At 38.6% G+C, this 13,411-nt stretch overlaps 1 protein-coding gene across 8 annotated transcripts in view; it reads left to right on the forward strand.

The window, feature by feature from the left end:
• Positions 1-13,411, forward strand: part of ARMH3 (armadillo like helical domain containing 3) — a 174,577-nt gene that overhangs the window by 94,656 nt on the left and 66,510 nt on the right. For all 8 annotated transcript variants that reach the window (XM_019939855.3, XM_073794044.1, XM_033841739.2 and 5 more), the window contains one exon: positions 3,306-3,381. In XM_019939855.3, coding sequence (XP_019795414.2) covers positions 3,306-3,381 — 76 coding nt within the window. The remainder of the gene's footprint in view (positions 1-3,305; positions 3,382-13,411) is intronic.

Consider the following 13,411-nt stretch of genomic DNA (forward strand, 5'->3'; position numbering starts at 1 on the left):
TTTTTCTCCTGCTTATGGGTCATATTTTTTTCTGCTTCTTTGAATGCTGGTAATTTTTAAATTGGATTTATAACATTGTAATGTTAATGTTGTAAGTGCTTGATTTTCTTACGTTTTTTTATATAATGTTGGACTTTGTTCTGGGATGCAGTTATGTTGTGTGGAATCAGTTTCATCCTTTTAGGGTTTGCTTTTAAGGGTTGTTAGGACAGGTTGAGAGCAACTTTTATTATGGACTAATTTGGCCCCATTACTAATGCAGTACCCATCTGCAGACTCTACCTGATAACCCATGTATTAGTAGGTTTTTCCACTCTTGCTGGTAGAAATGCAAATTATTTTATTTGTGGAGCCTTCTATGAGTGCCACAATTTCTTCTCTTTTCCAGTGATTCTTCACCGCCAGCTTTGGGTAGTTTCCTCTTCCCTATGTGAAGATCGGTGCTTAGCAAAAGATGGAAGAGGACCCCTCTACAAACTTCCATAGTTCCCTGTCAAACTCCCTCCTCTACAGTACTCTACCCCACAAATTCTAGGTGCCTTGGCCTGCCCAGTTGCTTATCTCTATGTCTTTGGCTTGGCACGACTTCTGGATTCTGTTTAAGTTCCTCCTCCCTGCCCTGTAGGCTAGAAACTTTTTCACATAGTAAGCTGGGGTAATCGTAGGGTTCACCTTGTTTGTTTTCCTTCTTCAGGGATCACAGTTCTATATACTTGTTGTCCAGTGTCTGAAAACTCTTGTTTCATATATTTTGTTCAGTTTTCTATTGTTTGAGGTAGGAAGGTTAATTATGTCTTGATATTCTATCATGGCTAGAAGAGGAAGGCTCACTGAGACTTTTTTGATAAAGGCACACATTTAATATTCCTATGGCATTAATTTATTGCAGTGATATCCACTGAATAGGAAGGACCTTGACACAAGCTGCCCTGAACCATAAATGATACCATATTTTGAGCTGTTTTTTTCATTAAAAAAAAAAAAGATAATTAGAAAAGAAAAAGCAAGGTAAAAAACATTTTTACAATCTCTCCTTTCTAGTATGACCACTGTTTTCATAGTTGTATATTAGTCTACTTGTATGCATAGTTTTACACGGTTGTAATTATGTTTTCCTATTTCGTGTTTTTTTAAACCGTCAGAACATTTTCCTATTTTTTTGTAGTTTTCTTAGGTCTCTTTCTCTCTCTCCCTCTCTCTCTCATTTTTTGCATAGTATGGATGGAGTTTATTTAACCATTCCTTCTTTTCATGGAAATTACAGTTTCCAGTTTTTGCTATTACTTAACTCTCTTTCTTTAATGGCCACATGGTATGCTATTTTTGTGTACCATAATTTACTACATAAATGATAACCTTAGCTTGAGGCATTTAGGGCATTTTGAGATAATTTTGTGTTTAAATTTGGTAACTTAGAAAAGAATGTAAAAGCCTATGGCATTTCCAAGGGAAATGCAGTGATGAGGTCTGGGTGCTTGTTCACTAAGAACAGAAGTGACAGGATGTTAACAGAGAAATAATACATGGACAGAGTTAAATACCTCTCTGAGGTAAGGAGAGTAAAATTCAGCTCAATTCCGTAAGTGTTAGGTCCTCACCATCAGAGAATTTATGATTTAGTGGAGGGTCTACTGAAAAACAGATGCATCTAAACAGTTTTTGCAATTGAGTTGAAAAAAATACATCTGACCTGCTTGAAACAATTTTGTTCATTACGCGAATAAATTTGCACAAACACTAGGTGAAACCTGAGTTCAGACTGTAGAGCTCTAACTTGAAACTATACCAAATTCCCCTTCACTAAATCTTGTAAATTAGAAAAGCAGCTCTCTGATAATGTTTTATTAAGGCTTCCATCTTCTCTTTCATGAAATTGCATGAATTTATAAAAATGAAGTATTGCTAGAATAGATGCAGAGCAGCCAGATGAACTTTCTTTCCCTATTACAGTTATAGGCCCTCCCTCTAGTAAAGCTGCTGCTACTACTCTTCTTGCTAGAGGAATACTGGTCAGGAGTAGGTAGTGATGGTACTCAGGTGTAAAGTTCCTATGCAGACTGATTACACATTTCTTAATGTTACTTAGGCTGTGACTTCCAACCTTTGAGAAAGTCTCAGGTACATTCTTTTATTTGTTTGGGAGACAAGTCTATTTAAATTCATAATAGCTAATACTTATATAACATTCACTATGTGCCATGCACTGATCTAAGGCTTTATATGTAACTTACTTGATTTTCATGATTATCCTTTCATGTAAGTATTGGTATTATTCTCTAGTAAGTGGCAGGGGCTAGACTGGGACTCCGACAGTTGGCTTCAGAGTTCACACTCTTAACCATTCACTGTGTAAGTACAGGCTGTAGAACCATTCCCTCTAGGTTTAAATTCTAGCTCCATTACCTACAACTCTGTGAATGAACTTGATCAATTAATTATTTGTCTCCTCTGAGTCTCATATGTATGCTGTATTGCATATAACCTTTGTCCAATTTCTGGCACATAGTAAACTTGCTACATGTTTAGCTCATATTAGTTATTCACTCGTTAAAAACATATGCTTGGAGTGCCCACCATATGCTTGCTCTTTCAAGGAGCACTTGTGTTGGTTTGTCGCTTTTCCAAAATAGTGTAGGTACAGTATAGTGTGACCATGAAGCTCATAGCTGATAGAGGATATGATGATCTGTATTTCCATCATTCCTTCTCCTGTGAGTAAGGGTGGAAAAGAGACTTTGGTCAGAGAAGGGAAGAATATTCCTGTTGATTCATGTTGCAGGTCACACAGTTAAGTCAGAGGAGCTAAAACAGGTTACTCCTTGATTGAAACATGACCATCTTCTATCTTGCAAGGTTATTTGTCCTGTTTGACCCAGCTTAGACCTTCAGGAGAAAGACATACTGTATGTGGAGCAGGAGGGGGCACTTGCTCAGCTGGCCAGTTCCACTAAATCAGCCCCAGCCATTAGGGAAATGATAAATGTGGCAATCAGGTGACCCATCACACCCCAGTGTAGATTTTAAATGAATGCAAAAACTAGCAGGGAGTGGAGAGAGGGGAGCCCAAGGCAGAGGAGGAGTAGAATATTTTGATAGAAAGTGAAAAAAAGAGGAAAAAGTTTGCGGTAAAGATAGTTGAGAATAAGCCCTTACTTTTTTCCCTAGATGAAGATGTCTTAAATAGAAGATTGGCCCAGGCTCCGTTTGGTTATTCTAATAGTGATATTCTGTGATGTGTCTTCATTCCTCATATTTGTGTTTTATACCAGGGGTCTAACACATCTTTGTTCTTTCCTTTTTTACAGTCCTGAGGCTTTCTACCAATGCAGGCCAGTGGAAAGAAGCAGCTAGCAAGGTGACCCACGCGTTGGTTAATATCAGGTGAGGAATGAGGATTTATCTCTTTCAGAGTTCCTTGGCTCATCCTGAGGTTTATTGTACCTTTCTAAGTGGAGTGTGTTGAACAGCACCACTATTTTAAGCCCTGATGTCTGTAGGAGTGGAAGAAATTGTCGTATTTGATCAAGAAAAGCAGGAATGCATGTGACTTTCATTTTGTCATATTGAAATAACTCACAGTGTTTGCTCTTCTCTGAATTTTCTTACCAAGAGATCGTTGCAAGCCCGTTTCAGCATCTTTGTTGCCAAAGTGTTTTCTGTGTATAGGTCATCTGAAAGCTGTTCTGTGGCAATTTTTTCTGTCATTCTCCAAGAGTTGAATGAATGACTCATGGGGATCTGGAACTTTGACGTTTTGCTTTACATGGCTATTTCTGTTTGTGGTAAACAGAGCCAAATGGAGCTCATGGGGCTAAGTCATTTCAGGTTTCTTATGAAACAGCAAGGCAATTATAGAGTGCTGTCGGTATTGGATAAAATTGAGTCAGACATGGAGTTGGTTTAGGGTTTTGAGGAAGTAGCACACACTCACAGGAGTGAGCTGTTTGTAAATGGAGAGAATGTGCCTTCAGTATTATGAAACCTAAAGCTGACTTTTCTTACATGCCTTGCTCCCTTTGTGCCTATTATTTTTCATTTTCTCAACAGTTATTATATTGCTCTTGCAAACAATTGAAAAATTAACATTGAGTAGAAGAGGCAAACCCAACAGATGGGGAAACTTGATTTAGCTCCAGATGTAAGCCTTGCCAGACATTTCCAGTAATAGTAATGCACATTTACAACTTGGTATAGATTCTAATTTGTGACAGAGTTGGGATTGTGTTTATTTCTATATCTTTCTTTTCCTTGCCCTTTTTTTTTTTTTTTTAAGGTAAAATGTCCTGTCCCTGCAGTGATGTACTAGTGTTGGCAAATCTGGGAACAAAAGAAAAAGTGTGAAATGTGTGTGTTGGGAGGGCTGGGATGAGGGAGCATGGGGGTGAGATGTGCTAACAAGATTGTATTGAAGGTATTGAAGGTTGATCTGCCTTACCTGACGCGAGACATTTTGTAGTAAACACGGTTTTATAAATCTCACAACTAAATACATAACTGCATCGAGCAAATAAGCCAGATACTGTAGTAAGGCCTTATGATAAATGTGATTTTCTGTAGGATTCAGGAATTACAAACTGCGTTCTCCCAAATATCCCTTTGTGACCCAAGGGCAGTATGACAAATGTGAGTGTTTGAAAGAAACACTAGATTCTGGGCTACAGTATGAAGTGCATATGGGTATAGTTTATGTTGTGTTTATTTATTCATGTATTTACTTAGGCTTTCCAGGCAGTTCCTTTTCATCTGGGGCCTGTTTCCTTGATCACAATCCTTTATGCTTTCTTTATCTCCTACTTTGTTGCTTTTCCTTTCAGTGGCTTCTGGCTTGACTGCTGTCAGTCTTCCCAAGGGCCATCAAACAGCTGATTTAAGCTATTGGCCTGTCCTTTTTCTTTTTTCTTTTTTTTGTCCCTTTTCTCAATAGCCCAGAAACGACTGGCCTGAGCTTTGAGCAGATAACCATGACCTCTTCCTTCTCTTTTTAGGTCTCTATCAGGCCTACCTATACCTCCATTTTCATTCCTCAAACTTCTTTGATGAACTTGCTGCAGCGAGTAATTATATCATCCTCACTGTTGCTAATGAATTAGACTTGGAGTATATGTAAAAAGTATCAAAGATCCAGTCAGTTTTTTCAACAGGTTACTGGAAAGATGTGTTAGAATATCACTTATCACCCTAAAGCCAGATCAGGGGGAAATACTGGTGATGCTGAGCCTGCAAAAGTTTACTTTTTTCGTTTTTAACATTTATTTTCACTTAATAAGTGCTAAACTTGTTGCTGCTCTTTCTTAAACTGCTGTCTTCTTCAGTCGTCAAACTCTATAGCATGCATTATAAACTTTAAAAAAATATACTTTTTACCAATGAGGAAACTGAGTCTTAAGGATATTTGAATTGCAGAAATCCCACAATTGTTGTGTGGCAAAGCTGAGAATTAATCATAGGTCTTCTAATTCACAAGTCCAGGGCTCTTTCTTTTATATAGTAACGCCTCCTTCTATAGTGTTACATCAAAGGCTACTATGGAGGTAAACAGAAAACTCAGTATGAGGTATTGAAAGGGGCATGGGCATGGAAATTTGAGTTAGAGAAACTGGGTTTTTAATTTTTATCTCTACCACTTAATATGTGATCTTGAGCAAGTTATTTAGCATCTCTGGACCTCTTTCCACCATCTATAAAATGGAGGTCATGATGATATCAATTGTTTTACAGGGAAGTGGTTGTGAGAATTACATATATTAAAGTATTTAGTAAACTATAAAATACTGGTGATTTCATTTAGCGTAATGTCTGTACAGTCCATCCCTGTTGTAGCATGTGTCAGAATTTCCTTCCTTTTTAGGCTGAGTAATATTACTGTTTATTTATTTATTCATTCATTCATTCATTCATTTATGGCTGCATTGGGTCTTTGTTGCTGCGCATGGGCTTTCTCTAGTTGCGGCGAGTGGGGGCTACTCTGTTGCGGCGCGTGGGCTTCTCATTGTGGTGGCTTCTCTTGTTGTGGAGCACAGGCTCTAGGCACGCCGGCTTCAGTAGTTGTGGCACATGGGCTCAGTAATTGTGGCTTGTGGGCTCTAGAGCGCAGGCTCAGTAGTTGTGGCGCACGGGCTTAGTTGCTTCGTGGCATGTGGGATCTTCCCGGACCAGGGCTCGAACCCGTGTCTCCTGCATTGGCAGGCGGATTCTTAACCACTGCGCCACCAGGGAAGCCCTAATATTCCATTTTATGTATATGCCACATTTTGTTTATCCATTCATCACTGATGAAACCCCAAGTGGATTGCTTCCACCTTTTGGTTGTTGTGGTTTTGGTTATTTGTACATGGGTGTACAAATATCTGTTCAGTTCCTGCTTTCACTTCTTTTGCGAATATACGCAGAAGTGGAATTGATAGATTGTATGGTAATCTTATGTTTAATATTTTGAGGAAATGCCATACCATTTTTCTGGTTTAGCATTCTGAGCCTTCCTTAGAATGTTTCCTAAGTATGTCTTCATTTATCCCTTCTCTAAATGTTAAAATGTTACCCGTAAAAGATGTTTTGCTTTTCTTTGTAGGTAGGCTGTGTTGCTTTGAATAAGGGTGTTCCAAGGAGTATTCTTTTCTCCAAGTTAGTATTCTCTTAGCTGAGGGCAAATAAGTGGTATGACTAAGAAGTCAGCATTCCACTGAGCCAATGGTAATGAGTGCTGCCTTATGCTCCTTAGCTTTGCTTCTTAAGAGCCTTGTGTTGTACATCCATGACACTGTTAACTTTGGGTGGTTTAGAAAACAAGAGACTGTCAGAAAATTGGACCTGTGGGTCTCCCAGGGATACTATGGGATATTTAACTTCTGAAAATTAGACCTGTGGGTCTCCCAGGGATACTATGGGATATTTAACTTCTGGCCACCAAATTGATTATCAACGACAGAGTGTATAAAGGCTTAGTAGTAAAGTTGTGATGGTATGCAACATTTACTTATGTTGTTTGTAAAGGTTGTATTGATCCCACACCTGGAAAGGATTTCTTTCTGTCTTTTGTTGATCCTACACCTGGAAAGGATTTTCTTTTTTCTTTTCTTTCTTTCTTCCTTCCTTCCTTCCTTCCTTCCTTCCTTTCCTCCCTCCCTCCCTTCCTTCCTTCTTTCTTTCTCTTTCTCCCTTCCTTCCTAACTCCCTCCCTCCCTTCCGTCCTTCCTTCCTTCCTTTTAAATTTGGCTGCACTTCACGGCATGCGGAACTTCCCCAACCAGGGATCAAACCCCTTCAGTGGAAGTGCAGAATCTTAACCACTGGACCACCAGAGAAACCCCCTGGAAAAGATTTCTAAGGCAGAGTGAACAAACTCTTAGCCACCTCTCCTGTAGTATGTATATTCTTTGATAATCACGGCAAGGGATTGGGTTGCGTGTGAAATTTTCAGATACCTAACAGCTGGGAGGGCCTCGGAGACTGGTTTGCCAATTGATGACAGCTACAAGTTATGTCTTTGGGATCTTCTGGAACGCAGTGCATGCAATGGCAACCCTAACAGTATCTCACCAAGAGTGAAAAGCAGCAGAAAGCCTGCAGACCTTTCTCTTTTTTGGAGTTTAGATTGTGACAGTGAAAATTAAAAGTACTTCTACTTGCTTGGAGGCCTAAATTTGCTCAAGTGTCAGTGTTTGCTTTTTACTTGTCTTTAGTGGCTTAGTCATGCTAGTTCTTTAACTGTCAAAGTTATTTGTGTTTAAACAATTTGTCTCTCTCTTCCTGCTTGATCCTTCAGAGAGATTCTTAAAATGCAGCTGCTTAGAAACTGCTATTTTTACTGAAACACCTGATGTCATTAACATACAGGGCCCTATGTTTGTTCCTCCGTATCAGAGCGTTGTTCCATTGCTTTGCCACAAGAAAAATAAAATAGTATTGCTCCACCTTTAAAATTCCACTTGGTATAATTGTTACTTCAGCTGCCTTCACATATCTACTGATCCCCAAAGGAAAAATACCCTGAGGGGCTATGTGCAGGGCTGGAAGGAAAACATTTAGTTTCGCTTGGAGACTTCTATGCTAAATATTTCCTGTCACCACTTAGCAGGCTACCCCAGTGAGGTCCTGTACTTTAGGGAAGATGTCTGCTGACCATTAACCTAATTAGTCAAAAGAGAAAAAGAAAAATGTTAGACTAAAATCTGACCTTCATCTAACCAAAGAACTTTGAAGGTAAGTAATTTGAAGCCCTTAATGAATCTCTTCACGTTAACATCTTATTGCTTTTCACTTAATGAGCATTTTATTAGCACCAAGTTCACAATCCTGTTCTCTTGTTGCTCACAGAAATAGTGGCTGAATGACTGCAAATAGGTTTTTCTCCTGATCTGTAATTTTCTTAAGGTGGATAAAGTTTGATCTATGATATTACTCTATAGTTAATATATTAATTTTTCCTTTTATTTGGAATGCATTAAGCTAAAGTTTAGTTTGTCTTTGAGAATGACTTTTTAGGTACTGCTGGGGTTAGTGACAAGCCTGGGGTTTGGAATGAGAATTTAGTGCATTTCTTTGTAAGTCTCTTAATTGTTCCCCAGTGAGATTGCCTCTTGTCCCCCTGTTTGCTCCACTGGTCTTTTTGTTCCGATGCTGAGGTGTGCTCCTCCCTCCTGCTTATGTGCTTATGTAGCTATTTTCCTTCATCCTAAAAAATACTCCCTCAAAAAAAAAAAAAAAAAAAAAAAGGAATGCTTTAAATGTACACTCTGCTGGGGGCTCTCAGGAACAAGAAAATCGCTCAGCACCCTCTGGATACGGGGGTTCATTGAGAATAACACCCTTTGGAGTGGGCTGTGTATAGAATTCTGACTGTCACGGGGTCGGGGGTACGGAAAACCCTCAGGCAGTAATCAAGGCCACTGTTGATGGCCACAGAGTTAGAGTTGGGAAGGGCATAGAAGGTCTCATCCAGGCAAAATCTCCCCAAATCCCTTTGCCCATGCACCTGTTTGGGCTACAAAATTTGCCTCTTAGTCACAGCTCTCTTATCAGAATGGATACTGACGAGTTGAGAGGGGGAGCAGTTTGATGCCAAGCATTTCAGCTGAAAGATGCAACTTCGTCTAGTGAAAAGTAAATATGGACTAAAGTGACTAATGATAGAAGCAGAGGCATTGGGCAGATGGCTCTTGAGTAGCAAGGAGTACACGAACATAATCTTCTAGTCCAGTTGTCTGCTCTAAAGTGGCAGGCAGGCTCAGATTATCCCCGGGGTCAGAATTTATCAGTAATGACCTTTCTTCTGTTAATCAGACCCTGCAGATCTCCCATTACAGAGAATGAAAAGCATTATGCAGATTAAAACAAAGCACCAAAATGAGGCTGCTATAATATCATTTCCCCAATGCCTGGGAACATTACATATTATTCTAATAGTTGCTGTTCCCTAATCTCTTAAGACTACAGCTAGAAATGAAAAACCAAACACTGAATCCCATGTGGTTAATCATCTCTTTTGCCCTAACTTGGTTTATGCTGCAAAGTGAGGTTTTGCATTAGGTTGTATCTAAGCTTGTGAACTGCAGTGCAGTAAAGAAGTCTTGGTTTAGGAGATTCAGATATTTATAATGAAATATTAAGATTTTTTTTGTTGGGGCTGCTGTGACTTTAGCATATAAAACCCCTCCTTACCTCAACCTGAAATTCCCTTGGGGTCTTTCTCCATTTTGCTTTTTAAAAAAAAATTGTGGGAAAATATATGTAACATAAAATTTACCATTTTAACCATTTTTAAAGTCTACAGTTCTGTGGCATTAAGTACATTCACATTGTTGTGCAACCACCATCATCACCGCCAACCATCTCCAGAACTTCTTTATCTTCCCCAACTGAAACTCTGTACTCATTAAACAGTAATTCCTCATTCCCTCCTCTTCCCAACCCCTGGAAATCACCATTCTACTTTCTGTGTCTACTCTAGGAACTTCATATGAGAGGAATTATACACTATTTGTCCTTTTGTGACTGGGTTTTTTACTTGGCCTAACATCCACAAGGTTCTTCCATGTCATGGCATGTATCAGAATTTCCTTCCTTTTTTTAAAGACCAAATTCAGTCTTCCGTCATATATATATACTACATTTTCTTTATCCATCGATGGACACTTGCATCCTCCACCTTTTGACTACTATGAATAATGCTGCTGTGAACATGGGTGTAGAAATATTTGAGAACCTGCTTTCACTTCTTTAGGGTATATACTCAGAAGTAGGATTGCTGGATCATATAGTAATTCTATTTTTCATATTTTGAGGAATCATTATACCTTTTTCCACAGCAGCCACACCATTTTACATTCCCATCAGTGATACACAAAGGTTCGAATTTCTCCATAGCCTCGCCAGCATTTGTTATTTTCTGTTTCTTCTCAATCATAACCGTCCCTTTGGGTGTGAAGTATATCTCATTGTGATTTTTGATTTTCATTCCCCTGATAACTAGTGGTTTTGAGTATCTTTTCATGTGCTTATTGGCCATTTGGTATCTTCCTTGGAGAAGTGTCTATTCAAGTCCTTTGAGGATTTTTAAATTGGGTTGTGTTGTTGTTGAGTTTTAGTAATTCTTTATGTATTCTGGATATCAATCTCTTATCAGATGTATGGTTTGCCAATATTTTCTCCCTTTCCATGGGTTGCCTTTTCATTCTATTGATAGTGTCCTTTGATGCATAAAACTTTTTAATTTTGATGAAGTCCAGCTTACCTATTTTTTTCTTTTGCTGTCTGTGTTTTTGTTGTCATATCCAAGAAATCGTTGCCAGTGCAAGTCATGAAGCTTTTCCCCTATGTTGCTCGAAGAGTTTTATAGTTTTAGCTTTTACATTTAGGTCTTTGATCCATTTTGAGTGAAGTTTTTTACATGGTGTACGGTAAGAGTCCAACTTCATTTTTTTGCATATGGATATCCAGTTTTCCCAGCACCCACTTTGTTCTTTTTGAGATAACCACGACTCTGAATTCTTAATTTGAATCAGGCTGAATTTGGAACTTAACTGATAAGGTATAGAAATGGAGACTCCACGTTTTTTTCTGCATCTCTTCATTCCTTCTGGTTTTTAGGTTTGCTCATTCTTCTGCTTGTTTAAGAGCAGGGACTCTAGAGTTAGGTTGTCTGAGTTTAAGTCTGAGCTCTACTGCTTACTTTGAATAAGTTATTTAACTACTTTTTGCTTGAGTTTCCTCATCTGTAAAGTGAGGATAATAATGGAACCTGTGTCATTGTTGAGATGATTAAATGACAATATATGAAAAGCACTTAGAATAGTGCCTGGCACATAGTCAATGCTATGTAAATGTTCATTATTATTATCTTTTTTAAAAAATTGCCATCCTGAATGTGCATAGCTGGGGGTCTTACCAGCCTCGGTTCTGATGATCTGCACAGAACCTCATTCTAGACAAGCGAGTACCTAACATATTCAAATTTGCTCAGTTCCTTTGGCCCCACCTCATGTGGACTTAAAAGGGACCAGAGATCAAAATGATATTATTACAGGCTGACATTAGGGGAACACTGAAACTTAGGCTGTTAGTCTGCGTCTTGGCATCATTGATGGGAAAATAGTTTGAATGGAGAGTTTATGTTTTCCATCACTTCTAGCCCTTTGAGATGTTTGATCATGAAACTGGCTTTATTATTTTCAGGTGAGCAGTCTGCCATCTTGTTATAATTGTAGTAAAAGAGAATGTCCTCAAAATGAATATGAGGGGATTTCTCTGGTGGTCCATTGGTTAAGACTCTGAGCTTCCACTGCAGGGGGCACTGGTTCAATCCCTGGTCGGGGAACTAAGATCCCGAAAGCCATGAAAATGGAAAAAAAAAAAAAAAGAATATGAAAGGAAACTAACCAATGTGTTCTTATCTCTGGTTAGAGAGATTATAGGTGTTTTAAAATTTTCTTTCTAATACTTTATTAAAAACAGCTGTGGTTTGTTTTTTTTTGGTAGATGCTCTTTATTAGGCTAAGGAAGTTCCCTTCTATTTCTGGTTTCTTGCCTTTTTTTTTTTTTAACATTGAAAGGGTGTTGGGTTTTGTCAACTACTTTTTCTGCATCTATTGAGTCGATCATGTGGTTTTCGCTTATTCTATTGATATGGTTATATTACATTAATTGAGTTTCAGGTGTTAAACCAACCAATCTTGCATTCCTAGGATAAATCTCAGTTATGGTTTATAATTCTTTTTATATGTTGCTAGACTCAGATTGCTAATATTTTGCTGAAGAATTTTTGTGTCCATATTCATAAGAGATATTTCTCTGTAGTTATCTTGTGATGTCTTTGGGTTTTTTATTTGGGGGGGGGAAGGAAACTTTATTCACGCATGCACAAAGGTTGTGATATTAACCGAAGATGATGGTGAAACTTTCTCAGCATGCTCGCTCTGGCCGATGCCAGCCTGCGGTGAACCTTGGAACCTTGGAAGCTAATTCCGGTGCCTGGAACCGTCCCCACGTGGGCCAGGAGGTGCATTGGTGAGGGAGGAATCTGTCCCCTCCCCAGCAGTCTTACCTCACCCAGGGATGTTCTGAAAAAAGTGTTGCTGGGTCCCTGGTCTGTGATCCGTGGTCTGTGGCCCGGAGCGGAGAAATGCACACCAGGAGAATCAGGTCTGGCAATGAGTCCCCACCGCCCAGCGATCCCTATGCACCCACTCACTCAACTGCCAGTTATCGGGTGATGTCTTTGGTTTTGATATCAAGGTAATGCTGGCCTCACAGAATGAGTTGGGGAAGTGGTCCCTTCTCTTTTGTTTTTTTGGAAGACTTTGTGAAAGATCAGTATTAATTCTTCTTTAAATCTTTGGTACAGTTAATCAGTGAAGCCACCAGGGCCTGGGCTTTTTTTCACAGGTAGTTTTTTTGAGATTGTAATTCATTCTCTTTGTTTCTTATAGGTCTGTTCAGATTGTCTGTTTCTTCTTGAGTCAGTTTTGGTAATTTGTGTCTTCCTAGGAATTTGTCCATTTTGTCTAAGTTGTCTAGTTTATTGGCGTACAGTTGTTCATAATGTTACTTTTTTTATTCTGTAAGGACAGTAGTAATGTTCTCTCCTTTATATCTAATTCTAGTAACCTGAATTTCCTCTTTTTTCTTTGTTAGTCTAGCTAAAAATTTGTCAATTTTGTTGATCTTTTCAAAGAATCACCTTTTGGTTTCATCGATTTTTCTCTTTTTTCTTTTTTCTATTTCATTATTTCCACTCTTGTTTTTTTAAAATTTTCTTCCTTCTGCTTGCATTAGGCTTAGTTTGCTCTTCCATAAAACAAACCTCAATAAGTTTTAAATGATAGAAATAATACAAGGTATATTCTTTGACCACAGTAGAATGAAATTAGAAATCAACAATAGAAAGAAATTTGGTCGGAGAACATATGTTGTATAA

The sequence above is a fragment of the Tursiops truncatus genome, chromosome 16, assembly GCF_011762595.2.
Source record: "Tursiops truncatus isolate mTurTru1 chromosome 16, mTurTru1.mat.Y, whole genome shotgun sequence".
In the NCBI taxonomy this organism is placed as follows: Eukaryota; Metazoa; Chordata; class Mammalia; order Artiodactyla; family Delphinidae; genus Tursiops; species Tursiops truncatus.